The sequence below is a fragment of the Pelobates fuscus genome, chromosome 1 (assembly GCF_036172605.1).
Source record: "Pelobates fuscus isolate aPelFus1 chromosome 1, aPelFus1.pri, whole genome shotgun sequence".
NCBI lineage: Eukaryota > Metazoa > Chordata > Amphibia > Anura > Pelobatidae > Pelobates > Pelobates fuscus.
In genome coordinates this window covers 467,742,895-467,768,803 of record NC_086317.1, presented here as the reverse complement: position 1 = coordinate 467,768,803, position 25,909 = coordinate 467,742,895, and the positions used below count along the sequence as shown (strand labels likewise).

The window sequence follows — 25,909 nt, the reverse complement described above, 5'->3', positions numbered from 1 at the left end:
CTTATACAGTAGAGGATACATAATTGCGTTCAAGGAAAGGAATGTAAGAAGAGACATAATTCTAAATGTCAGAAGACAAGCAGTTTACAGAAGTGCTCCGGTGGGGGCTGGTTTTTGTAAGTTAGAGTACTTAATGTAGGACAAAGTTAATTTAAGCATAAAGCATTACATGAGTCCAAGTTAGCCAATTTTAATATAGGCTAGCCATTTATGGCACTTACAAGCTGGAGCCTTGGAATCAAGGTACATTCCTTCACACCACCTCATGGTCGTTCATACAGTTGTTGTAGAATTATTAAATTACCTATTATTGATTGACTATTATTGATTTTCCTAACCGTATTTAGAATATTAGAAGGAAATGCTTTTCTAGAAGGTTATGAGCAGCACCGGAACAGTCAAGTTCCTGTAGTATGAAACATTGTATGCCATAGTTAGATCATGAGAACTGTACTAATAAAATGTCTATTCACTAAAGCCTGAGAAACTAACCTTGAAGCTAAATGGTGCCAAGTACTCAAAATGGCTGGCTGCCAGATCCCTCCTCCCATCGAGCGAGCCTCGTGCTAAACAACAATGGCGCTTGTATCTTATGTCCACTCCCGTGTCAAAGATGACGACATCCCATGATGGGAGGGTATTGACTTAACCACTTAACACCTAACCCAATTAATAATGTTTATTTGTTGTTATCTCTGACAATGCTAGTGATGTAATAATGCCTTTAAAAGGGTCTGCACACCCGCTTTTTATTCAGATGCCATTAAATTTTCTCGAAGTTCTTTTAACCTGAACTCCGTGTGTCAGTGTGAATTTACTTCTGCGTATACGCAATTGAATCATCTCTAATTTGGACAGGAACAGATAGTCATTCAAACTTATTTGTTTGCTTAAAAGAATCCATATCACAGTAACAGTGCGTGGAACATGTTATAAACTGTCAATTAGGCTTAACAAGCTCCCGGGTGGTCCATGGCTCGTGCGCCTGTTCGTTTCCCGAACAGGATAGAGAAAGCATGGCCCATAGTCTTGAGGCAAGCAGGCTCCTCCAGGAGCTTGTGGCAAACTCACGTGGGAAGGGGAGTTTGTTACAATAAGCATTGAAGGATATCATATGGAGCGTTTTGGGGAAGAATGATTAAAGTTGAAACTGGGAGCCGTTATGTTTGTAGATTTTTAACTTTACGGTATAGAAATAAAGGCGTGGAAAATGGAATCTTTACATTTCATTATCCCATTGCATTAATCAGAAATAGCTGGACGTTTACAAACATCAGGATTCCAAAGTTAGACACGTGATGATGAAACTGTACCTCCTCAGATGAATGTATCAATGGCCATCAGTGTATTCAGATTATTTTTAAAATGCGTAAAAGAAACCTGCATTACTTCTAGGTAATTTGATTTACAAAGTATTTACTGGTAAGTTTGTGTTTTTTTTTTTTTTCCTGTAGAAAATGAAAATTGAATTGGATCATGTGAAACAGCATCTCCTGGTAAGTGATGAGAAATCCAATTAGTTGAGTGTTTCTACTCTATTGAAGTTACAGGTATTTTTATTACACTATATTTATAAAGAACCAACACATTCTGCAGTGATGTACATGGGTACAACTGGCACAAGTCAAAAGACAAAGGTACAATACATCTAAGAGATCAATCAAAATTTGACACACACATATAGGAGTTGAGGGCCCTCTTCCTGTGGGAACTTACAATGTAGATAGATTGGTGGAGACTGCAAGGGTGAGAACGATGTTAATACAGAGTGAGATGAGGCAATTTATTGGGTTAGTGGAATGCGTTGGTTACTGAGTTGAGTGGTTGGCTCAGTGGCCAAACTAATAAAGATAGGGCCCTGGTGAAAGAAGTTTTTTGGGTCCCTTCTAGAGCAAGAGTGGCCAAAAGGTATATCCTCATCTGTCGTACAACTCCCACAATGCTATGCCAGCTGGGGATCTATCCTTTAGCCATCCTTGCTGTGTTGTATTTGTGAACAGTGTTTGTGCATTTGAATGTAAGCATGTGTTTGCATGGAGTATATGTGTGCATGTATGAAGTGTATGAATGCAGGGGTGTGTTTGTATGTAGTGTTAGCTTTTAAATGCGGGTGTCCATTTTTTGTGCAGTAGTGGTGTTTGAATGAAGGGATGTGTTTTGTATATAATTTTGGAGTTTGAATGCAGGGGTGTGTTTGTATGTAGTGCTGGCAACTGTGTGTATGTACTTCCATCCCAGCAATCAAATATACTTACACAGATATACATACACGTTAACAACCCCAGATACACACATTCAGTTTCACTCAAGTGTTGGGAATGGAAGTCCGATTGCGGGGGGTCAGGCAGGGAGTTGGAGGACAGGTAGTGGGCTATGAGTTTTGATGTTAGTGGAAGCAGTGATATGGGGTAGTAGTTTGCAGTACGGAAGAACGTTTGCATGTTTTGAAAGAGGATGGGAATGAAGTCATATAGAAACCCTGCATCTGTTAGTCCTGTGAGCCTCAACGAGCGTTGTCTGTGTTTGGCTGTCAAAGGTGGGAATTACTGTCCACTAAATGCTGGAGCCTGTCTCTAGTATTGGACTTCCCCTGACATAATGATTAACGTATAGTTTCAGGTAAGCCAGTCTGAAAACTGTCCATTGTACTAATGTGTTAAACATCCCTCAAATGTATCATTTTTTTGTTTTTAGGAATAATTGTAAGTTTTCTTTCTATTTTTATTTCTCTCAATTACTTTTTCAGAATGAAACCAATAGGATCCGTGCAGACACCAAATTGGACATCAATCTTGAAAGGAGTCGTTTGGCAGACATGGTAATTTATTCCGTATTTGGGGAGTTTTTTTCCACTCACCATAACCACTACAGCCCGCTGAGTATCCAGCCAGGCGCCAACTCTTCTCCTGCATATGTGTTTAAACTCCATATGTGCAGCGCTTCAAAGCAAAACACTGCACATGCTGACTCCAGGCACCATAACCACTTTATATCACTGAAGTGGCCATTGTGCTTTGAGTAACCCTTTTTATAGACATTACTCAAGCACCACATGTTAGGTGAAATCTGTTGGTAAGTTTACACTTAATATGCTAGGTGGGATTATTAAAAAAATAAGTTTTCAAAACCCAAAAAGACTAAAAATAAATGTATTTTTTTGCTCTGCTTGCCATTTCAAGTCATTGTTGGGTTTTATTAGTTTTATTATGTTGTTGTTTAGTTTTTTTTCAATGCATTCACCATATAATGAGTTAAATAGAATAGGCCATGGTGGAGTGTCCCTTTTTATATGTGAAATGTGTGTTTTCCATTTTACCATTCCTAGTTTAACATGTAACCCAGTTCCTGACCATGTATATCCGAGAGAAAAAAATAGAAATTCACTTTTGGGTTTACTAAGATGCACAATAAACATTTATGCTCTGTTGTTGGCTGTCAGGAACCAGTTTACCGAAGGAGCTGAGCCCACCAGAGATTTCTCTGTTTCAGCAAAGTCACCTAAAGTGACATGGTCATATTTTGAAAAACCTTGAAAAATGTTACAAAGTGAGACATGTCATTTATCAAGTTACTCTACTGCCATCTAGGGGTTATAATTGAAAATGACAACTAAGCTGAATTTTATACACTCATTACTCAGCATTCTACCTGCTAAACTATGTAGGGTACATCACTGTACATGCGCTTTAAGGGACACGCCAGAATCCTAAAGCACTTTAAGCTTGCGGAAAAGCTTTGTGTGTAAATATTGTCCTCTATTTTGAAAAAAGTGCAGATTTCAATAGAAATTGACACGTTTATAAATTAACCTGATTACACCCCCTTGGCACTCAAGCAGACAGCACGTAAAACTACCTGCTGTCTGCCTTGCAAATACCTCTAATGGAGCTGCATTGAGTTGTGTATGTTACAATAACATTATTAGTTATATAAAATATTATTTTTTTTTATTATTATTATTACTTTGTTATTGTCCATAAGAATGCTAATAAATGTTCTCAATATCTTTTGGCTTTATGTACAATAAAATAACATTTTGGTTTTTGTGCTCACACAAGTCTTTCTGTGCGCCTTTGGTTAACGACCACTGTGCTCATTAGTTGGGTTATTGATGCAAACCTCAACCCTGGTTTATATTGTTATTTAAAGGAGCAGGAACGGCATCAGTTAAAAAAAAAAAAAAAAAGAATATTTAAAGGAATAGAAAGAGGAGGTGAAACAGAAGCAATGTTTCCTGACTGTACCTGCACTGAACTGGATTTTGTTTCTAACTTTTTAATACATATTTAAGAGCATACAACAAAAAAAAAAAAACATGAGGCACATGTGATTTTTCTTGTTTGTGATTCATTCTAGTTTAATTTTTTTAGAGAAGTGACAGTTTCTCTTTAACCCCTTAAGGACACATGACATGTGTGACCTGTCATGATTCCATTTTATTCCAGAAGTTTGGACCTTAAGGGGTTAAGCGTCACTTTATCAGATGCCCTTCAACTAATCACTGCTGTAGAACAGATTTGACCATTTAGTGTTGTCCATCTGAATGGAATTCTGGGAGCGGTTATTCTTATTTAAGGGGAGTAGCACTGATTATCACCCTGAGAGCTGTGGGTTTTTATGTGTAATTGGGGGTAGGGTGATGCTAAAGTGGTATGATGCATTTTTCGTGATCTGCAATAACATTTTTTTAATTGTTACTTTTCAGTTTACTGAGCAAGAAAAGAAGCTAATGGAAACCAACACAGAATTTCATAAAAAGGTAATTGTAAAAGAAAGGTGTGCATTGATTGTAAGTAAGAAATTACAAATAAAAAAAATGGCATAGAAAATGATACAATATCAATTCATGATTAAAATAGGCAGGACACATCTGAGAGAAGTTTGGGCATTTCATGTTTCAAAAAGGAGTGACACAAAATTATACACTGACAAAAAGAATAAAATGGTGTGACTAGATGGGCCTCTTTGTTTGTTTTGGTAGTACGATTTTGGAAAAAAAAATAGTTTTTCTGCTTTGATGATCAAGTTTATCAATTTAATGTATTATCTCCATTTCATTACTTCTGGGCTGGATAAGCCAATATAATAAAAAAAAACAACAACATTGTGTAATTAAAGGGATATTATAGTCACAAGAACAGCTACAGCTTATTGAATGTGTTCTGGTGAGTAGAATCATTCCCTTCAGGCTTTTTGCTGTAAAAACTGACTTTTTAGAGAAAATGCAATGTTTACATTATAGCCTAGTTATTTACTTCACTGGCCACTCCTCAGATGGCTACTAGAGGTGCTTCCTGGGGTAGTGTTGCATAGTGTTACTGACATTCAGTATCTCCACCCTCTGCATGCAGACTCTGAACTTTCCTCATTGATTCAATGCATCTCTATGTGGAGAAGCTGATTGGCCAGGGCTGTGTTTGGCTTGTGCTGGCTCTGCCCCTGATCTGCCTCCGTCACAGTCTAAGCCAACCCTTTGGGGAAGCATTGTGATTGGCTTAGACCACCACTTTTGATGATGTCGGCAGGCAGTTTAGAGGCAGACAGGGGCAGAACCAGCAACTGCAGACTTGAATAAAAGTAAGATTTTACTATATTTAGGGAGGCCTGGGGTGGGGGGTAGGGGGGTGCTAGATGGTGATTTTAACACTATAGGGTCCGGAATACATGTTTGTGTTCCTGACCCTATAGTGTTCCTTTAAGTTTAGGTATCTCTGAACAGTCTAAACAAGAAATTAGTGTGGGCCTTATGTTTATGCATTAGTCATCCTGTGTTTAAAATAAATGCTGCTCTTAAAAGCAGCCTATAATGACATAATGAAGGGGTTAAGGTGTCTCCTGTACCAAATCCATTGACCAGAAGTGCTGCATCTTTCATAATAAATGCATTGAAGCAGGGCATGCTGTTTTTATGTGCTAACAGTAACGCACACCCTGCATAGGATACACAACAAACATTGGAGTAGGTTTTTAGTTTCAAACTTCATCTGTATTTTGGATTCATTGCAGAATGCAAGTACAGATGGCGTTATTACAGAAATTCACAAGAAGATAGATATTGACATCGCTTCTCTCAAAACACTTATGGAATCTCATAAACTGGATACAATCCGCTATCTGGCAGGTAAGATCCATGACCACAAGGCACTGAAAGCCTCTGCATAGTGTTTAACAAATCTGCTTTAAACAGGCATGTTGGTTAAGCTCCATAGTCTCCTACTATTGAGGAACTTTGGTGAATTGATAATGCAAAGCACTCCTTCATTATCGTTGTCGGCATCATATAACTTAGACAATATTAATTAGCTGGGTTAGCCTGCCTCCATCGATCACTTTCAGGGAACTGAGGTCGTCCAGGTGCAGCTAAGAACAGTGGTTATTTAGTGTTAAGAACACCCTCGGTTTATATCAAACCATTCTTATAAGATTTGATATTAAATGGGGGGATGGTGCCATGGGGCTCTAAGCTTAAAAGGGACATTCCACTATAAAAAAATAAAAAAAACATTGCTAAGTTGCTATATCCCCAGTGAAAGTATGTACCTATTTTAATGCATTTTTCTTTGAGGGTATATCTTAAAACAGCTTGCAAAAACAGCAAATTTCTTGTCTGCTGCCTTTGCAAGCCCTCCCTTTCAAACCCCACCCAAACTTTCTGTGGCTGTCTAATCAGACTTCCCAATGCAGCTCAATTAGAAATTTTTGTAATGTATGTGCTCTGGGCAATTGGTGCCGCTTGAGTTTAGCTACACTTAAAGTTAAACAAACCAGGAAGTAACAAGACCTGCTGCCTGAATGACAGCCATGGGGGCGTAACAAAGTTCATTTATGAAAGTGTCCATTTCTACACTTCTTGTAAAATAAAAAAGAGACACACTTTTCACACGTAAAACTTCAGATTTACGTGTTTGGAGTGTTCCTTTAACCCCTTAAGGACCAAACTTCTGGAATAAAAGGGAATCATGACATGTCACACATGTCATGTGTCCTTAAGGGGTTAAAGCAACTATCAAAACTATTTTATCTCATTGAATGTATGGAGCTTCCTGCCATGAGCTCTACACAAACTAGGAAATAGCAGACTGGGGCACTCCAGGCACTAAATCGGCTTTAATCTGTCAATGTGCTGTATTTCTGCATGCTCAAATATGGAAGTTTTTTGCAAAAATAAGCTTGCCCTCATAGCCAATGCCCCCCCCCCCCCTTTTAGCCCTGTACTTAGAGCTTAGTTACTGACCGCACTGGACATTGAGCTTGGCTACAGGGAGACCAAAAGCTGGCGTGACACGGTAAGGATACAGGGAAACACGCAGGACGTTTGTCTGTACATGCCTTCCATTCACTGTGAATGTCTACTAAACCGTGCTTTCATAGCCCAGTGTTGTGTGAGCGCACCTGGTTCTAAAAGCACCATTTTGTAGACATTTATAATTCTAACCAGCATTTACTGAACTTACTGCGTGTGTCATCCCCACGGTCTTACAAGTACTTGGATGTTGGTAACAAACATTTAGCAAAATCCTGCATACAGGAACACTGTGACAGGGGGCAATCTAACACCATAACTACAGAAAGAATATAGACTCTAGATGTTGGGGACTATATCTCCCATAATGCTGGCAAAGCATCAGGGGAGATGTAGTCCATAACATCTGGTGTACTGAAGGCTGCCTGCCCCCAGATAGACTGGTTGGGTGCTTGGCTATTCCTGTTATTGATTATACTATGAATATCATGCTGCCATTCATTTATTTTTATTTTATTTTTACAGCTTCTGTATTTACATGCCTGGCAATAGCCTTGGGATTTTATCGACTGTGGAAATGAAAAAGAAAAGTCTTCCATACGAAAACGTTTGTATATAATAAGAATGCATACAAATGCAATGTTTCATTTAAATTACAGCTGCAAATATACCAATTCCCTGTGTATCGCTCATATTTGAATATGGTTTTGCTATGTGTGGTTCAATCTACCTGGGAACATGAAAGGGCGGCTAATTCGAAGTTCTTTCTAATCGGTCTCCATCTGATAAGTTCAATGTTGCATTATTGATAGCGGATTAGATTTGGGTGAGAAATGTTCAAAGTCTTGGATTTGGGGTGGACGCAGCTACTAATACCGCCCGGGTATCCAGAGCACTGCCCTAGTAAGAGGGTCCCAGGAGAGTTTCCAGGTATGTCTGTGAACCCTGTCTTGCGCCATTGCTATGTAATGCTGATTGACGCACAATAATATCAATATTTTTTGTTACTATCCTACTTACTGCGGTTATAACAAAAATAGCACAATTGCCGAAAATATGAAAAAACTCCATTAAAAGTGCCTTTGTCTAATGATTGTCATCAGACCAGTATATTTTCTGTATATTATGAGTATTATATTGAGTAATAAATGCACTGAACATTTAAGATTAAAGTTTGTTGTTTCTGAAGAACGTGTCTTGACTCCTTTTGGAGATTTTAACCCACATGTGAGAGGAGTGAGTGATAAGAATATAGTATGGAATACCAGCTATCTGTATGACATGCCACAAATCAAAACCAGTTACTTACAGAGAGGGTTAAATGTGCCCTGGATCTCTGAACCTGCTGACAGTGTGTGTATGTAACACAACCATATATCACTTGCCATGCCCAGAATGTATTGTTGGCCGTTCCAGGCTGCCCAGCATTAGCAGTATTTGGATGTAGTATGCCAGTCGGAGGGGGCGCACATCAGATTTTTCCATAGCAGACAAATACTCTGTTCCTGTATGTTCTTAAACATGAAAACTGAACTCTGAACTGGATTAACAAATTAAATCATGTATTCTGTTTTAAAAAGGAAAACGGAGTTCACAGTTTGTGAAAAGACTTTCCTGTCTTTTGGGTTATATGTTGTGTGCTGTTTTTGTTTAACAAACTTACACTTGATCTATTCACGGAATAACAAGTTATTTTTCACTTGGATTTCCCCCCCCCCATTAAATATTCCTCCAAGAGCTTGGTGGAGAGGAATAGGAGTTACAGTCCTAGAGTTATAAGCACAAGAAGTGCACTGCACTCTTATGAATCCAGCAAGTTGTATAATTGCAACATGTACATGTTCGATAAACTTGTTCTGTAAAAAAAATAATATTTAACTTGCCGAATCCTGAATCAAAGGACGCTGCATTTATTATTATCTGCATTTACATCTATAATTTCAATAAAATGCAGAATGTATTCCGATTGCCTATAGTGCACCTTGTAATTGAAAAAGGAATATGGGGCCAGAGCATTTTGTAATTCATCTTTTTATTGAATGCCAAAACACATTTGTAATGTATGAACCAGATATTAACGAATGATCTATAAGGCTTGCAAATCCAAGTCTATATTTAATTTTTAACAAAATCTGAAAGGCGAAACAACAAAATTACAAACAGGGTGATTGAGAATTGTCTGAGATTCAAAATGAATCTGAAATTTAAGGTCAAAATAGACAAACCTTCAGCAAAATTCTCAGCTAAGCTTTAAATTTGGCTATTTTTTGCTGTAAATTTTAATTGCCGAATATTCACGTTACTCGTTATGCAAGATCCTTCATTAAAAAGATAACAGTTTTTGGGGGGGAGATTTATCAAGACGAAACAGGGGATATTCAGGAAGTACTAAATGTTGAGATATGCTGTTGGTTGCCATAGTGATTGCTTTTTATTTAGCACTTTCCCTAAAAAAGATAAGCAGGGTAATTCACTAAATGGAGTATTGTCAGGAATTTAAATATAAGGCCAAACTAGCCAAATTGGAGAATTTTTTATACTTCAGCTGTTTTGGCCTTGATGTTAAAATTCACTTTAAATTCAAAAATTCTTCACATTAGTGAAGCTCTCAAGGACATCGCTGGGATTTATTTTTTATTTTTTTTAATTACTTAATACGGCCTATACAATATTCCAAAAACACTTAATGGACGAGAATTAACAAGCAAAAATAGCGAAAACATCTCATTTAAAATAAATAGCAATGGCACTTCACATTTGTAAGGGAGCGTAAATTGAGTACATGTTAATGCATAACAAACGTTTAACTTTGAGACAGTTACCATTTAAAGTACACCCCTTGAAGTCTGGCTGCAGAGCATGGGATACTGGATAGGGCCATTTCTTTAATGTATAACAAACAATGACAAATTTGACTTCTGAGATATATATAATTTCTGTACAAAATGTAATGTATACCCAATTTACTTCTCACTGACTCGTCTCACGAAGACACCGTTGGAACTGTGCTGCGAAGGGATTTTCTTCTTGGTTTTTTTCTTATCTTTGTATATATCTGACAGCTTTTCTCCCTGGGGAAAAATCACAATCAAAAATTCAATGGTAAAAATAAAATGGACCCTCCAGACATGTGAATGTAATGCAGGATAAAGAATATTATATATACTTTAAAATGTTACTTACCAGACGTGCAGAGCTGTAGCTCCGTACCAACAAGCCTAAAAACAGCAACTAACCGGGTGAAAAATCACCGGTACACCGACTAGCACCCCACCTACACAATGGGAAAACGAACCAAGAAGCTCAAGGCAGCAATGGCATCAGGAACCCGTAATATTGGGGAGTACATGCAGGGAAGCCTACCGCGCGTGGCGCCCAAGATGGCGGACCTACATGCGGAGGCCTCGTCGGAGGAGGAAGAAGCCTCCATGGACGCCCTAGATGATATCCCACAAGCTGGCGGCCTGTATATGGAATCCTCGGACGAGGAGAACAACACCCCGGCCACAAAGGGGGACATTAAGTCGCTCCTCCGCGACATCCGTAAGATGTTTCAGGCGGACCTAGCGATATTAAGAGAAGACATGCTCTCGCTCACAGGGCGAATCAAGGCCGCAGAAGAAACAGCGGCCCACCTCAAAGCCGAGCAAACCACACTTGCAGCAGAGCAGAAAAGGGTAACCGCCTCACAAGCAACAACGACTCAGAAACTAACCGATTATGAAGACCGCAGTCGCAGCAAGAACATCAAGATTAGGGGTATCCCTTCCTCGATAGATAAGACTGACCTGCCACAATACGTGGGGCGCCTGCTCCAGCAAATACTTCCCCACAAACAAGCTAAGAACATCCTGATGGACAACATCTACAGAACCCGCAGGCAGGGCGGACAGCCCCGACAGACAAGCGGCGATGTCATTCTACAGCTTGTCACACACCTAGACAAAACGGCGATCATGGCAGCGGTGAGGGACCTGCCGTTCCTGTCCTTCGAGAGACACAATCTGACATTCTATAACGACCTCTCCAAACCCACCTTGCTGTGGCGGCAAACAATGCGCCCTGTTACCAGCACGTTGAGACGGCAGAAGATTCTGTACCGCTGGGGCACATCACGCTCTCTTCAGATTACCACGGAAGGGATAACCCATACCATTCGCTCACCGGAGGAAGGCCAATCGTTCCTGACCCAGCAAGGCATTGCAGCACAGAGAGAGCCCAGGAGGGGCAGCCCTCGGGGACAACAATGGGATGTGGACAACATCGCCCCATTCGAACCACGGAGAGACCACCACTCGCCTGGGACAGAACCAGGGGACTAAAAACCGAGACAACCGTCTCATGACTTCGTGAAGGCATGGGACTTACAGACTAGTTTGGGACACTTGCATTAACCATATATATTTCTGATTCACACTTTGGAATGCATAACATGTCTGGTATGTTTTAAAAGTTACAGGACTTCCTACTAACTCCCTCGGAGGACAGGCGCTAGGTTGTAAATACCGCTGTTTTTGCCATGTTTGTTTTAGCTCTCTCAGACTAGTAACTCTAAGTAGATTGCTTTAGACTATTTGATGTGTGTAAACGTTATAGGACTTCCTGCTACTGCTTAGAAGCTGGCAAGCGAAAGGCGATATGGGTCGCTACCATAGCGAACCTTACTCTACTCTCTCGGAATAGACATTCGTATTGTACTGTCTACTGTTTACGCATAGGCATGACCACACACAGTAATAGCCTAACGAGGCTCTACAAAAGAGCCTGCTAAACGGCGTTTAAACTAATTGTAGGCGCCCCTATCGACCACAGACAGCAGGTTACCTTGACCACCCTGAGCAGATCACCTTACCCGGTCCACTGCCACAAGGTTAAGAGACCACTGTAATTTGCCTCCCCTACGAGCTTAACTTAGAAACATAGCTTACACACCGCTTAGCTCTCCCGACAGCTATACCCATAACACGACGATATTAACCCAATGATATGAGGTCCACGTAAGCAGCACTCTTAATCTGAATCTCCCCTATGATTTTCTCTACCAGTCAGGCACAATTTGATGCTAAACTAAAGAGAACGGCTACGCAGCCATAAATATCGCATTAACTTAAACGTTTATACCGCCTCAGAAAGCAATAACATGGAGACGACACGACAGTTAACAGAATCCTAAAGGTGACTAATCCATTCACAAACTTGACTAGCTTAGCATGTTTTAACCTCAACTATTGCTGTTACAATGCCAGTTATTCCCATGTAATCTTTCTTTTATTTTTGTTATCAAAAAAAGAAAACGTGCTATTTAGTCTGCCACTATTTATCTGGTAAAAATGTATTGAAAAGCTTGCAGCTGCTATCGTGGCTCTGCAAGCCTGTTGTTAATCTGCGCACGATAAAAATAAAGAATTTAAAAAAAAAAAATGTTACTTACCGCCCCCTCCCCGCAGCCCTCATTTCTGCACAGGATGAGCAAATAAATGAAAAATTAATATTTAATTGTATGTATCCCTGAACAGCAATCTATACACAAAATAGCTTTTTTGTCCTAGTTTTTGTGATCGTTATACACATCTGATTTCAGATAAATGTTACTTGTTGTTTGTTTAAGCACATTTAGCCCATTTACTAATTATATTTTTTTTTTTTATAAAAGTATGCAAAATATTACAATGTCACTTTAACCAAAGCCTTCCCAAAGTGACATGATTGCATACATAAGCTTCACTGCGGAGAAAGGAGATATCGATATCCCGTATGTTGCCAAGTAGTCACTTGTGTACTCTTGTGCATGCATGATAATATAGAATAACATTATATGTATGAATAATTGGATAGTGACAATGACTTTCCCGATTACTGTGGCGTCCTGAGGAGACAGTACTGACGAGCACCGAAAGGACAACTTCGGGATTAAATTGTTAGTTTAATTTCATAACTAAATTGAGACATTTGTGGCAGAACCAGCCACCTATTTGTATTGAATACGTATTTGGTTCAACTATTTGGGTTTTCCGAACAGATTCCAACTATATTGTTCGTATGTCGAACCATCCACCAAACAGTGTGACCACCCAGAGGAGTCGTCTGCCTCCAATTGACGGTATTCACACTTGGAAAAAACGCAAGGTTCTAAGTCGTTCGTATGACCGAACACGTGGCGGCGGCCATCTTTATTCACAAACACAGCCAGCGGTGTTTGGTCGTCGAGTGCAAGGAACTATAATCGGACACTTCGTGTGTTCGTTCCATTTTACCTATAAAGAGCGGCATTCGTACAGAATCAACTACCAAACACAGGGCACACGACCTCCTGATATACGAACAAGTCCATTTGTTATTATGATGGTGAATACTCCCGAAAGAAGACCGGTCAAAGCTTAAAACCCTACTATTTTCGGGTTTCACCTCGTGGCTGACCGCTCTAAACTTCACTCGAATGGCGTTCCTAATATACCGAACGGATATGAGTGATATGTCGACAGAGTGGGCATTCAGAGCCCTGCCATTCGGTGGCGTTCTGAACAATATTAATGTTTTACAAGGGTTTGAAATTGTGTATATTTTCTGTAACTGGGAGATAATGTAATGAAAGAGGAGTCTGGGAAATGTTGCTTTGTCCTTTGTCCCCAACAAGGTCCATCAGGGGAAAACCCCTGGAATGTAATTATGAAAACCCGTTGCATGGGGAGTTGCTACAACATTATGAGGTGGGAGTGTTCCTTTAAAGCAGTACCCCCTACCAGTCCAGAATTGAGGGATTACCCTGTTGTGTTTAACCCCTTAAGGACCAAACTTCTGGAATAAAAGGGAATCATGACATGTCACACATGTCATGTGTCCTTAAGGGGTTAAAGTGTTTTTTTTTTTGTGTTTTTCTAAAAACACCTTAGACACAAATGGGTAATCCCGGAATCCTGGACTGTTCGGGTACTTGAGGACTGGGTTGGGAATCACTACTTTAAAGAATCAGGAATGCCTAAATATTAAATGGCATAAAAATGGCAGTTTCAATTAAAGAAGCAACTTCATTGGACTCAAATCTAGGAATAATAGTAGTAACTAAGTAGGAATATTGTAGTCATCGCTTGCCGTGCTGTAAATTATAATCCTAGAAGGTGTACAAATCTTACCTGCCATAACCAAATTCATAATTCGAAAAAAAAATCACACTGAAATCATTCGCCCAAGGATTGTATACCTATAAAAAAAATGCCCATCCCTTTTCTTGCTAATGTCCCAAAACTCACAAATTACCATTTCTTTGTCCCATGGACTTTAGATGAACGATGAGTCTCTTTAGGGCTGATATTTGCTATATAAGCAACATTGGTAGTTGCACATTTCCACGTGTTCTTTATTTGGTAAAACTGCTAACCGTGGCCTCTTTTATGGCTGCAAAATAGTACACACAATAGGTTTTCTGTCCCAGTAAATCCCTTTCTGAATCAGCACTGTGAACTGTGTGTAGTCAACAAATATACAGACTTTAAAATAGTTTGTAGGGATGTCTAAAATAATTGGATAAAGGACCACTAAACGCAAACCGATCAATTCATCTAAATGAAGTGGTCAATTAGTTTTAACCCTGCAATGTAAAACACTGCCATCTAGTAGATACAGTAATACTTACACTGCAGGGTTACATGTCTGACAACCACTAGAGGTGTTTCTGCCGTATAAACCCAGTTATTGGAGGCGTGCAGTGGTGGCTCTTTTCTTAAAGAGACAGTCACCAGAACAGCTACAGCTTATTGAATTTGTTCTGCTGAGTAGAATCATTACCTTCAGGCTTTTTGCTGTAAACACAGTCTTTTCAGAGAAAATGCAGTGTTTACATTACAGCCTAGTGATAACTTCACTGGTCACTCCTCAGATGGCTGCTAGAGCTGCTTCCTGGGGTAGTGCTGCACAGTGTGACTGACATTCAGAGTCTCCACCCTCTGCATGGAGACACTGAACTCTCCTCATAGAGATGCATAGATTCAATGTATCTCTATGCGGAGAACTGATTGGCCAGGGCTGTAATACTAGTATTTATTCCAGGTTTTTTAGGTCGCCTGAATCGAAATAAAAAGGAGAACACTGTAGTGTTTGCAATATAAACTTGTAATCCTAACATTATAGTGTGCTTTTAACAAAACAAATACTGTGTTCTAGAACAGGAAGGGTAAAAGGGTAGAACTACACCTCGTATAGCTTTGCCAACTTTAAGCTTGGCAAATCATTGAGGGAGCTGAAGTTTTAAATCAAATGAAGGACTACCTGTTTACCAATTTAAGAAGGTGATGTGTCAGAATTACAATGGGTGGATCACAGTAAATAAAAATCTATGGTTTCCAATATTTGTTGCAGTTTAAATAGGTAATTCATATTTTCAACTGATGTGTATAAATGCTTCGCACAGTTCCACAGCAATAAAACTCACACAAGATTATTTACTAATATGGGAATTCAAAATTAATTTCTAGCTTAAAGCCAGGAGTAGTCTAATTAAAAGCATAGCCGACTTAAAGACTTTTTTCTCATTTAAGCTATTTTGATCTTACATTAGAAATTCACTTTGAATTCTTGCTCTAGTAAATAACCCGGATAGTGATAGATCACTGAGCTCCAGAGTAGTACAACTCCCAGTTATATGCAGTATGTATCACAGAGCTCCAAAGCATTAAATCACACTATAATGTGCCATTCGTAAGAGCTTCACAGCAGTTGAATGAGGAAGGTGCATGAGTGTATCACTGAGCTCTCAGTAATGTGCACCAACTATGGGCTAGTTCCTTGTTTTCCACAATCATTTACCAAAACGTTGATAATCACTAAAACAGGTCCTGTTATCAGCTATTAAACAATATTCCAATGTTGCAAAAACGTAACGTATAATAACAGGTAATCAGGGGATACTGAAAGCTTCAACATTTCCCAGAGAGATTAATATGAGACACTAAACACCTGGTTTCCATGACAGATGGAAATATTACCAAATGTAGGTATAGAGGAAAATAAATTGCTCCACTTTCTATACATTAAAATAAACATATTTATTCTAAATTTAACTCCAAATAGGCATGGTGTAGGTAGATATCAATAAACACATGGAAATTTGGTGAGTCAGTTTTATGCAAACACAAACAGTAACTCACTCCGACGATTGAATGAAGTGCACCTACCCTGAGCGCAACTTTGATGGTGTCCTGGTGCAGTTGTCATGGCAATCATGTCCAGTTTGCAGTGCAATGAAGGTAGGTATTAGGTATTTTTTAGATGCAACAATGTACCTGTTGTTAGTATTAACCAACACTACAACCACTACAACTCCTCACTGTTGTGGTCATGGTGCCAGAAGGGCCGGGGCGGCCCTCCATTGTAAATGTGACTTTTTACCTGGGATTGCTGGGGACATCTCCCATTACTAATACCGGAGAGCTGGAAGATTCTAACAGAAACTTTCATTAACTCTCATCAGCTTAGTCCTGCAGTGCAGGTCTCAGCTCATTGGCTGAGAGAGATCTGCCAGCATTTTCAGCCAGTGTTCTACAGGACTTAGCTCAGAAACGGTAATATATATTCCATTAGTGAAACAAATTGTGCATATTCAAAGTAACTGTTAAAAAAAAAAGATATTCAGCAAATATTTGATGGAAAAATGTCAGCGTCATTGTATTGGTCTCTCATATCCCACTAACCACTAAAAGGGCAACATTTATAACCGTGATTGACTGGTAGCCAAGATGGAGACATCCAGTTCCAGGAAAGATTTATACAATTAATTTTACTTTTCATTTCAGATTTTGCAAATAAACACTTAATAAATATAGGGGATAAATAAAATGAATATTAAAATAACTGGGAGAAGACCGTTCCCCTCGTAATGGCTGAGAAAAAAAAATTATATTTTTATATATTATATATAGGATTGCTTCTCAGTCATGAAGTTACTTAAATGTTCAATAAATGTTATGTCACCCAGTAAATCCCTCAACCAACCCTGAAAATATTGTATTTTAAAAAGGTACAGTAATAGCATTCGAGCCATCTTGTCATTCTCTCAGAGTAAAAAAATAAATATGTATTTTACACATATCTTGAAAGACAGACACATTTTATACTTGTAGCTGCCTAATGAAACAGCTGATAACGGAATTTAATACACTTAAATAAAATTGCCACACTCCATGTCAATTGTCAATATATACACTGGCGTACATACCGTGGTCGCAGGTGCGACCGGGCCTGGCCGCCCTGCAACCCGGTATGTACGCCAATTTGCCAGCCTCTACTCCTGAGGGGCCCAGGAGCTGGCCACCTCAGGGCCCCCCCTAGGCTGGCAGTGGCGTTACATGGCGCAAGCGAGCATTCTTCCTTGAGCACTCTCTGCCTAGCTCCCTCGCGCGCACCACAGTGATGCCAGAATATGACGTCATTCCGGTTCTGGCATCAGTACCTCGGTGCGCGAGGGAGCTGAACAGGAGGATCAGTGCTCCCTCGCCATCTGCAGGACCGGCTGCCGGGCAGCCCACTGGACCCCAGGGAATCCCCTCAGAACTCCCAAAAGGTAGGTAGGCTTGGGGATTACATTTTTTTAAAAATATATGAGAGTGTGTGTATATGTGTGTGTTAATTTTTGTGTGTCAGTGTGTGTGTGTGTCTGTTACTGAGTGAGTGTGTGTTAGTTGTGTGTTTGTGTGTCTGCTAGTGGGTCAGTGAGTGTGTTAGTTTTTGTGTGTGTGTTATTGAGTGTGTGTCTGCTAGTGAGGGTCAGTGTGTGTGTGTTAGTGTGTGTGTGTGTGTGTGTCTGTTACTGAGCGTGTTAGTTTGTGTGTGTCTGTTAGTGAGTCTGTTTGGTGTCTGTTAGTGAGTGTGTATGTATGTCTGTCACTGAGTGTGTGTCTGTCAGTAAATGTGTGTGTCTGTTAGCTAGTGTGTATGCGTCTGTTCGTGAGAGTGTGTGTGCGGTTAAAACCCCTTCAAAGTTACCCTCCAAGTGTGGTTAGGGCAGTTGGATGAGTTATTCCGAGGTTTGTCGAGATGCTGTTGTATGTATATGTGGTTTTGTTTTTTTATTTTATGTATGGAAAAAAAAGTTTAAAAAAAATAAATCATATACAAAATTATGAAATCATTTTAAAAACGGATCCAAAAATATTAAATCAGGTTCTTAACAGAGTCGAATACCGAAAAGTTTATCCAAAAATATTAAAATCGAGGTGTCTGAACACTGCCAAACTTTGACATTTAACTCACATATAGCCTCAGTCTTAATATTTTTACACTATAGTGTTTGTTTGAATTTAGAACTGAAGACGGAAATGAATTTAGAGACTGCCATCTACTGTCCCTTGGTATTAACTGAAATACATCCTTGCAGTACATTTTATCTTATTGTGCCAATTTGTGACGAAAGGAAACAGTACACAATATGTGGGAAAAAAAGTGTTAGCAACCAGTGCTATAAACCACCTGAGTGGGAACCCCTTATACCACTCTAAATATCAAAATACAAATACATACAATTGGTGGAACACTTTAGGTGGATCTGTAGGAGAAATATCACATAGAGCAATATTGTAAAGGAAAAATAAAAACAGTTAAGAATCGAGATTAAATACTCACAAACATGGAGCCAAATATAATCATAAGGCTCTCATGAGTAGCGCAGGAGGACTCTTTCAGGACGTCCTCAATCCTCTTTCCTGATGTATTTAGTGCAGGTGATGGATGAGAACAGACGTCTTTGTAAACGAACAATTCTTTATTGGTAAAAGCATGCACCTACATATAAGTGCTGGTGCTAGTAGAATAGTATCTGTGGGATATCTCTATATGGGTACTGTCTGGGAACCAGATCAGACCCAATGGTGAAAGTCCCAAAAAAGAAAACAGTTTTTTGAAAAGTCCAATGGGTCATAGAAGTCCAAATGGTACCTTTGGTAGCTTCTGTACCAGTGCCGATACGCGTTTCGCCCCTATGGGGCGAATTGTATGTATTTGTATTGTGCCAATTTGTTAGCGAGCAGTATATATCTTAATGATTTACACTTAAAATATATCTTAATGTGACATTATAGATTGATCCCTGAACTGCAAAAACATGTAAACAATTGAGAAAAATATTAAATCTTTAAAGGGCATATTTGATATATTTAGACAAAGATAATGGAAGGATGAAATAAATCTACGCATTTACTAGCATTCTATAGATGTACAGTGGCAATGTTATTTATTTATTTATTTATATATTGCTGGGTAGGTGAAAATTAAAGTATCTTTTGTCCTTTAAACCATGTTTAAAGGAAAATTGTAATAAATCTTTAGTTTTATAAAAGATTGTATAACCTATGTGTACATTATTTAATTAATACATGTATGTCAATTCCATTCTCCTGCCTTACTCTGAAGTCCTTAAAGGGACACTATAGTCACCAGAACAACTACAGGTTATTGTATTTGTTCTGGTGAGTATAGTCAGTCCATGCAGGATTTTTGCAGTAAACACTGATTATTCTGAGAAAACACATTACAGCCTAGGGACACCTCCAATGGCCACTCCTCAGATGGCTGCTAGAGGTGCTTCCTGGGGCAGTGCTGCACAGTGTGACTGACATTCAGTGTCTCCGCCCTCTGCATGGAGACACTGAACTTTCATCATAGAGATGCATCTCTATGAAGAGATGCTGATTGGCCAGGCCGGTGTTTGGCCCCTCAAAGTGGCAGGTGGTGCATGTTAACTAAATGGTGTTTAACATGTTTGTGTTCCTGTCCCTATAGTGTTTCATTTAAGCACAACTTTTTCAGCCAAAAACCTTGCCGTTTATTAAGAGTTAGTGTAAATTCATGAATCCTGATATGCAGAAATGCACTCTGGGATAGTTTCAGAGCTACAAACTGTGTATGGTCTTAGTGGATAAGCAACACTTCTTACCGGAGGACAAAAGATGGCTGCCCCCACAGCAGTAAATCAGGAGATGCACAAAAAACAAAACAAAGGATTAACATATGTGTATTTATGTCAAAACAATACACAACAAAAATGTATTATGTTGAATCCTTTATTCCCAGCAATAATAATAAAATAAAAAAACATGACAGTTTACTGGAGGGGAAAAATGATGGCTGTCAAGAACCGTGGCCAGTGATGTACTTACTGATGGACTTGGAGACGGCTTCATCTTTTCCAGACACTCTTTGAGATGTGCAATCTGTACCCTGTATTCATCCATTTGGATTTCCATCTTCTCTCTACGCAGCCGTTCATATTCCAGCTGTTCTTCCAGCTCTTTTAACACTCTGCAGAATTTAGAAAACATTAACGTTATAATTGTGCCACGATGAGTACTGGTTCCAAATATTGTTTATACTAAACAGGTTTCAGAAGTTTATTGTTAGGAAAACAACACAGGGGCTCACTGAAAGTTTCCAACCTTTGGCCAGTAGCATTGGGGTAAAGGCCGAAAATACAAATCAAGAGAAATTTAAGGTTTTGTTAGCAATTAGCAAAGCGTGTGGGCAGCCACTGTAAGAGTAATTAACCAGGTAAGAGGGAAATGATTGTAAATTAGAATTTATAGCGGACTTGGAGAATTGTTCCAATTCGGCTATTTTGGTCTAAAGTTTCCAAGTTCCTACAATTCCCAGTTTATTGAATAACCATGTTCAGTTTTATCCACTACACTCAGAATTGGAGTGAATTGAGATCCAGCAAAGCTATAGTGATAGCATGATTGGTCGCCAGAATTGCAGAACCTCATAAAACTGAATGCATGATCTACTCGCCCTAGGTTTAGCTACTTCACTTGGATGCTAGAGCTTCTGTGTATCAGATGTTTTACTACGTTACTTCATAGGAAATAGGATAATTGGAAGGAGACATGATACATTACTTTTCCCACTCTTTCTTCTCTTTCTTCATTTGGATTTCTTCTTCTAAGACCCCGCCAAGATGAATGTAATTGCTTTTTGCAATCTTCATGCGATTTTCAGCTTTCTTCAACTTTTTGTAAGCTCTCACTGCAAAAGGAGAGATTCATGTAACATTTAAAAAAAGTCACCTCTCTCGCAGAGTTATTTACTAAACCAGTGAATTGCTAACTTTATGGCAAAATAGGCAGACTGGAAAAAGGTCTCAAAGTCACCTGTTTCTAGATCAACTTTTAGTTTTGGGTCTAAAATTGTAAAAAAATTAATTCCCAACAGTTCGACTATTCATGGCAACAACTATTACACCATTTAAAATACTAAAATACAAGACTAAATTACTCCAGGGAACCTCTTGCATAGGGCTGTGTTAATGAACATGTGCTTTATGTTCTGCACATTAATGAATATTGCTCCATCGAGACCACAGCCCAAGGACTCTACTGGTTCATCAAGATAATGTCTTTGCATTACAGATCCCATCTCACAGTGCACCGGTATCCGTCTTTGACCTTTGTGTATATTCCCGTATGCAGAACGGATTATTAATTTAAGTACCAAATGTCTCAGCATGTTTATCTGGCATATCTAGATAAAGAAAAAAAAGTGTTTTTTTATGAAGATAACAATTAAATGCTGCTAATGGTGGTTTGGAAAATAATTCATAAGTGCAGCTCCTCAATAATAGAAAGGGAATAATAGATAAGTTGGCAAGAATTGTAGTATTCAACCTACCTACCTACCGCCATGTCACTACATTGAAGTTACAGTAAAGAGGTACAAGCAAGCACTACAGTGTCTGCTGAAGGACCAAACCTTGGATCTAGATCACTTGGTCAATGAGTGCCAACATCTCCAGGCCCAGTCTGTAAAAGTATAAACCTTCTAATAAATAATACTTAAAGGAACACTATAGTCACCTAAACAACTTTAGCTAAATAAAGCAGTTTTAGTGTAAAGATCATGCTTCCTCAGGTTTCACTGCTCAATTCACTGCCATTTAAGAGTTAAATCACTTTGTTTCGGTTTATGCAGCCCTTGCCACACCTCCCCTGGCTATGATTGACATGAAAAAAAACTGGTTAAACTTTCAACAGATGTAATTTACCTTAAACAATTGTATCTATTTCTCTGTAAATTAAACTTTAGTCACATACAGGAGGCTCTTGCAGGGTCTAGCAAGCTTTTAACAGAGCAGGGGATAAGAAAATCTAAATTAAACAGAACTTGTAATAAAGAAAGGATAAACTTTAGATGACTCTTTACAGGAATTATTTAGGAAGGCTGTGCAAGTCACATGCAGGGAGGTGTGACTAGGGTTCATAAACAAAGTGATTTAACTCCTAAATGGTAGAAAATTGGGCAGCGAGACTGCAGGGGCATGTTATATACACCAAAACTGTTTCATTAAGCTAAAGTTGTTTTGGTGACTACAGTGTCAAAACAAACGTACTGCGGGCTTCCTTTTTCTCCGACTCGCTCAGGTTCAAGTCATCCATTCGATCAGTGCTGCCCTCCACTCCATGTCTTTCAAAATAATTTGGATCATCGTCATTAAGTTCTTCATCAGAATCCATTTCAACGTTTCCTCCTAGGAGCTTTACAGCCGCCAGCTGGGCAAACCTGTCAGTAGAAAGCAAACATCTCTTTATCAAAGCAGCCGAAAATGGAATGAGCTGAGTTAAAACTATACAAGGGCATTCTTACAATGTTACTCCAGGGTATATTATGCACCAGGAGACCATGACATTCAGCCGTGTGCAAAGACATCCTAACAGCTTGACAAATTGTTTATGTTGAGAGCACACTGTTCTAGTGCAATCTCCTAAGCAAAAAAAGTTATTTTACTCTCTATTCATTCTCAGGTAAGCAGCTCCAATCATTGAAATATATCTTTTTTTTCTAGTCAAAATATTTCTGAACTACATTTCCTGTAAGGCTTGCTAAGCATCATGGGAAATGTGGTTCAGAAATATCTGATGTTCCAAGGTTAGTTAACACTGCAGTAGTCTGTCAAAGATGCAAGACAACGTCACTTAACAACCGTAACTGAAGGCCATGATCTTGCATTCTAAGAGATCAAGAGATTTTTCACTCAATGTGATGAGAACCGGGGACGCCTGATGGCCAGATTTTAGAACCAAAACCCAGGATGTAAATTATCCTACACAATGAAAGTGCAGTAAGGATCCACTGGAGTCAGTCACAACTTAGAATACATAATACATTAAACTTTGGCTAAGGCTATCATATGCTGGATTTTAAGCTCTTTCGAGCAGGGTCCTTATCAATCTATAGTTCCTGTAACATTTTGTATTTGTCACATTTATTGTAAAAATTTCCCCCTCTATAGTTCGCAAGCTCGAAGTTAAAGGAACAGTGGTTACACTACCTGGACAGGGCAGTAAGAGGAAGCTACCAATGGCTGCAACCAGATTTCTGAAAAGGCAGGTTTTGAAAAACCCTTGAGTGACTGCAAAAGACCTGCAGCAAGACTTGGTGGGAACAAAGAGGTTTCAGTGAGTACAGTAAGGCGTGGACCTTATTGTGAAGGTTTCCATGCCATAACTCGAAGACGTACACCACTACTGACCCAAAAGCACAAGAAAAGTGGTCAAATAAATCACAGAAGGTTTGGGATTCTGTTCTGTGGAACGATGAAACAAAACTGGAACTTTTTGGGCCGATGGATTAGCGCTATATCTGAAGAAAGAAGAATTAAAGCATCCGCTGAAAAGTACACTCTGCCTACAGTTAAACATGGTGATGGCTCGGTGATGCTCTTGGGCTGCTTTGCATCCTCCTGCACTGAAATCCTGCAGCGTGATTAGATTCATGAAAGTATCAGAAAATCCTAGGAGAAAATGTTATGCTGTCTATGAGAAAGCTGAAGTTTGGGCATCATTGGACCTTCCTACAAGACAATGATCCCAACCACACCTCAATATTCCACCAAGACTTGGCTGCAGAAGTATTCCTGGAAAATTCTACAGTGGCCATCACAGTCACCTGACTTGAACCTCATAGAAAATCTCTGGTGGCATTTGAGAAAGGCTGTTGCAGCATGCAAACCCAAAAATATTACTGAACTGGAGGCCATTGCTCATAAGCAAAACTTTCTCAGGAACGCTGCCAAAAGCTGGAGTCTTGCTATGCATCTCATTTGCGGCAAGTCATAACAGCAAAAGGGTGCTCTACTAAGTACTTAAGAAGCTTGCCATGAAGGAGCTGAACAGTTTTGAGACTGGAGAAGTCATTATAAGTTGCATTTTCAGATGAATTTGGGGAAACCACTTGAAGCATTAGTTGTGTTGAGCTATTTCAATTGCTTTTGTTTGTACATTTTGACAATAAGCCTGATTTTCAATGGGGGTTTAATAATTTTGATTATAACTGTATATGCATTGACATAAAGCAAGAAAGACAAACAAAAAAATAAAAATAACTCCACCTACATAATGTGAACTTAAGACATAATTCAACAGATCCACAAAAAAAGATGTCTACAAGTAATCAAACAATGCAATCATATGTAAAAGTAATGAAAATTCAAAGAAAGTGGTTATATTGGGTGGCATTGACAGGTATGTGTTTTGAACGTAAACAAATTGTGTTAACTAGCCAGAAGGACTTTTAGGACAGTGATGGACTGGAACTCCGAATTCTTCCTAGCAGAAGAATTCACAGTTGATGTCAATGGTAGGACTTTAGTGGAAGCTCACGGATATGGTGTAAGTTTTTAGTAAGACCTTTTGAGTTGGAATTTTTTTTTTTTTAATTCTAAAACAAGTTGTACAGTTTTAACAAAGAATACAAATGTATTTAAATGTGGAAGAAGTTTTGCTTTCATAATTTTTGGTAAAACATTCTTTGAGTTTAGAAATGTTGCTGACATATAGACTGAAGAGGACCTGTTTATGAACAGAAGCAAACAGAAGAAATATAATATGGAAATGTACAAAACAAGGTGGGGAAATAAATCTGATATATCAAATTGTTTAACAGGCTTAAACAGACAGAGACATACATCTTTGATGATTGATCGTTTGTATTATTATATTATGCAACTTAGAGTTGTGATTTTGTATTTCTCCTGGATCTTTTAACCAGGTTACATAATAAATGAGAAGGGCTTTGGGTTGAGAGAGTGCATTTGAAAATGAGATCCAGATATTCATATTTGAGAGGAAACATTAATGAGACACTAAGAGATAAATTGACTTGTGGTTTAATAAAGATAATTACCTTCTTGCTATGTCCTTTGGGGTTTCACCAGCTTCATTAGTGATGTTGTAGTCCGCTCCCATCTCCAGAAGCCATTGTAGACACTCGAGTTGACCTTGTCCCGCAGCTGTTTAAGATGTTGCATAATTATATCTGCTCCAAGTCTTTTTACATATCATAGAGCAGGTGAACGAGGTGATAATACAGAATTCAGAAACTGGTGTGTTACAAATAAATATATAAATATTACGTAATACAGACACCATACTGTCAAGACATATCATTGCAGACCAGTCATTAAATACACAGACTGTCCTTCTGACCGTCTCTAAATCTGTATAGATCTAAAAACTAAATTAACCCCTAAGGCTACACAAAGCAAAACTTACCCCATGAAGCCACATGTATCTTCCCCTTTGCGCCAGAACTGGCCTTCACCCAGCAGAGCAAACATTTTACTGCAAGGGCTCGATTCAGCCCCTCTCATCACACTTTACAGAATTCGTAATTACAGAACTCTATTCCAGCAGT

The 25,909-nt window shown here is 39.0% G+C and overlaps 2 protein-coding genes across 2 annotated transcripts in view; one reads left to right on the top strand and one right to left on the bottom strand.

The window, feature by feature from the left end:
- CCDC90B (coiled-coil domain containing 90B) overlaps nucleotides 1-8,415 on the top strand; it is a 38,824-nt gene extending 30,409 nt beyond the window's left edge. Inside the window, exons 5-9 of the mRNA XM_063431284.1 lie at nucleotides 1,455-1,496; nucleotides 2,747-2,818; nucleotides 4,706-4,759; nucleotides 6,007-6,121; nucleotides 7,769-8,415. Coding sequence (XP_063287354.1) covers nucleotides 1,455-1,496; nucleotides 2,747-2,818; nucleotides 4,706-4,759; nucleotides 6,007-6,121; nucleotides 7,769-7,824 — 339 coding nt within the window. The 3' untranslated portion in view covers nucleotides 7,825-8,415. The remainder of the gene's footprint in view (nucleotides 1-1,454; nucleotides 1,497-2,746; nucleotides 2,819-4,705; nucleotides 4,760-6,006; nucleotides 6,122-7,768) is intronic.
- Nucleotides 8,416-9,297: 882 nt separating this feature from the next.
- The window catches only part of ANKRD42 (ankyrin repeat domain 42), a 28,088-nt gene continuing 11,476 nt past the window's right edge, over nucleotides 9,298-25,909 (bottom strand). The window contains exons 8-12 of the mRNA XM_063444966.1: nucleotides 25,400-25,505; nucleotides 22,608-22,777; nucleotides 21,121-21,247; nucleotides 20,386-20,527; nucleotides 9,298-10,314 (exon numbers count right to left, since the gene is read on the bottom strand). Coding sequence (XP_063301036.1) covers nucleotides 10,207-10,314; nucleotides 20,386-20,527; nucleotides 21,121-21,247; nucleotides 22,608-22,777; nucleotides 25,400-25,505 — 653 coding nt within the window. The 3' untranslated portion in view covers nucleotides 9,298-10,206. The remainder of the gene's footprint in view (nucleotides 10,315-20,385; nucleotides 20,528-21,120; nucleotides 21,248-22,607; nucleotides 22,778-25,399; nucleotides 25,506-25,909) is intronic.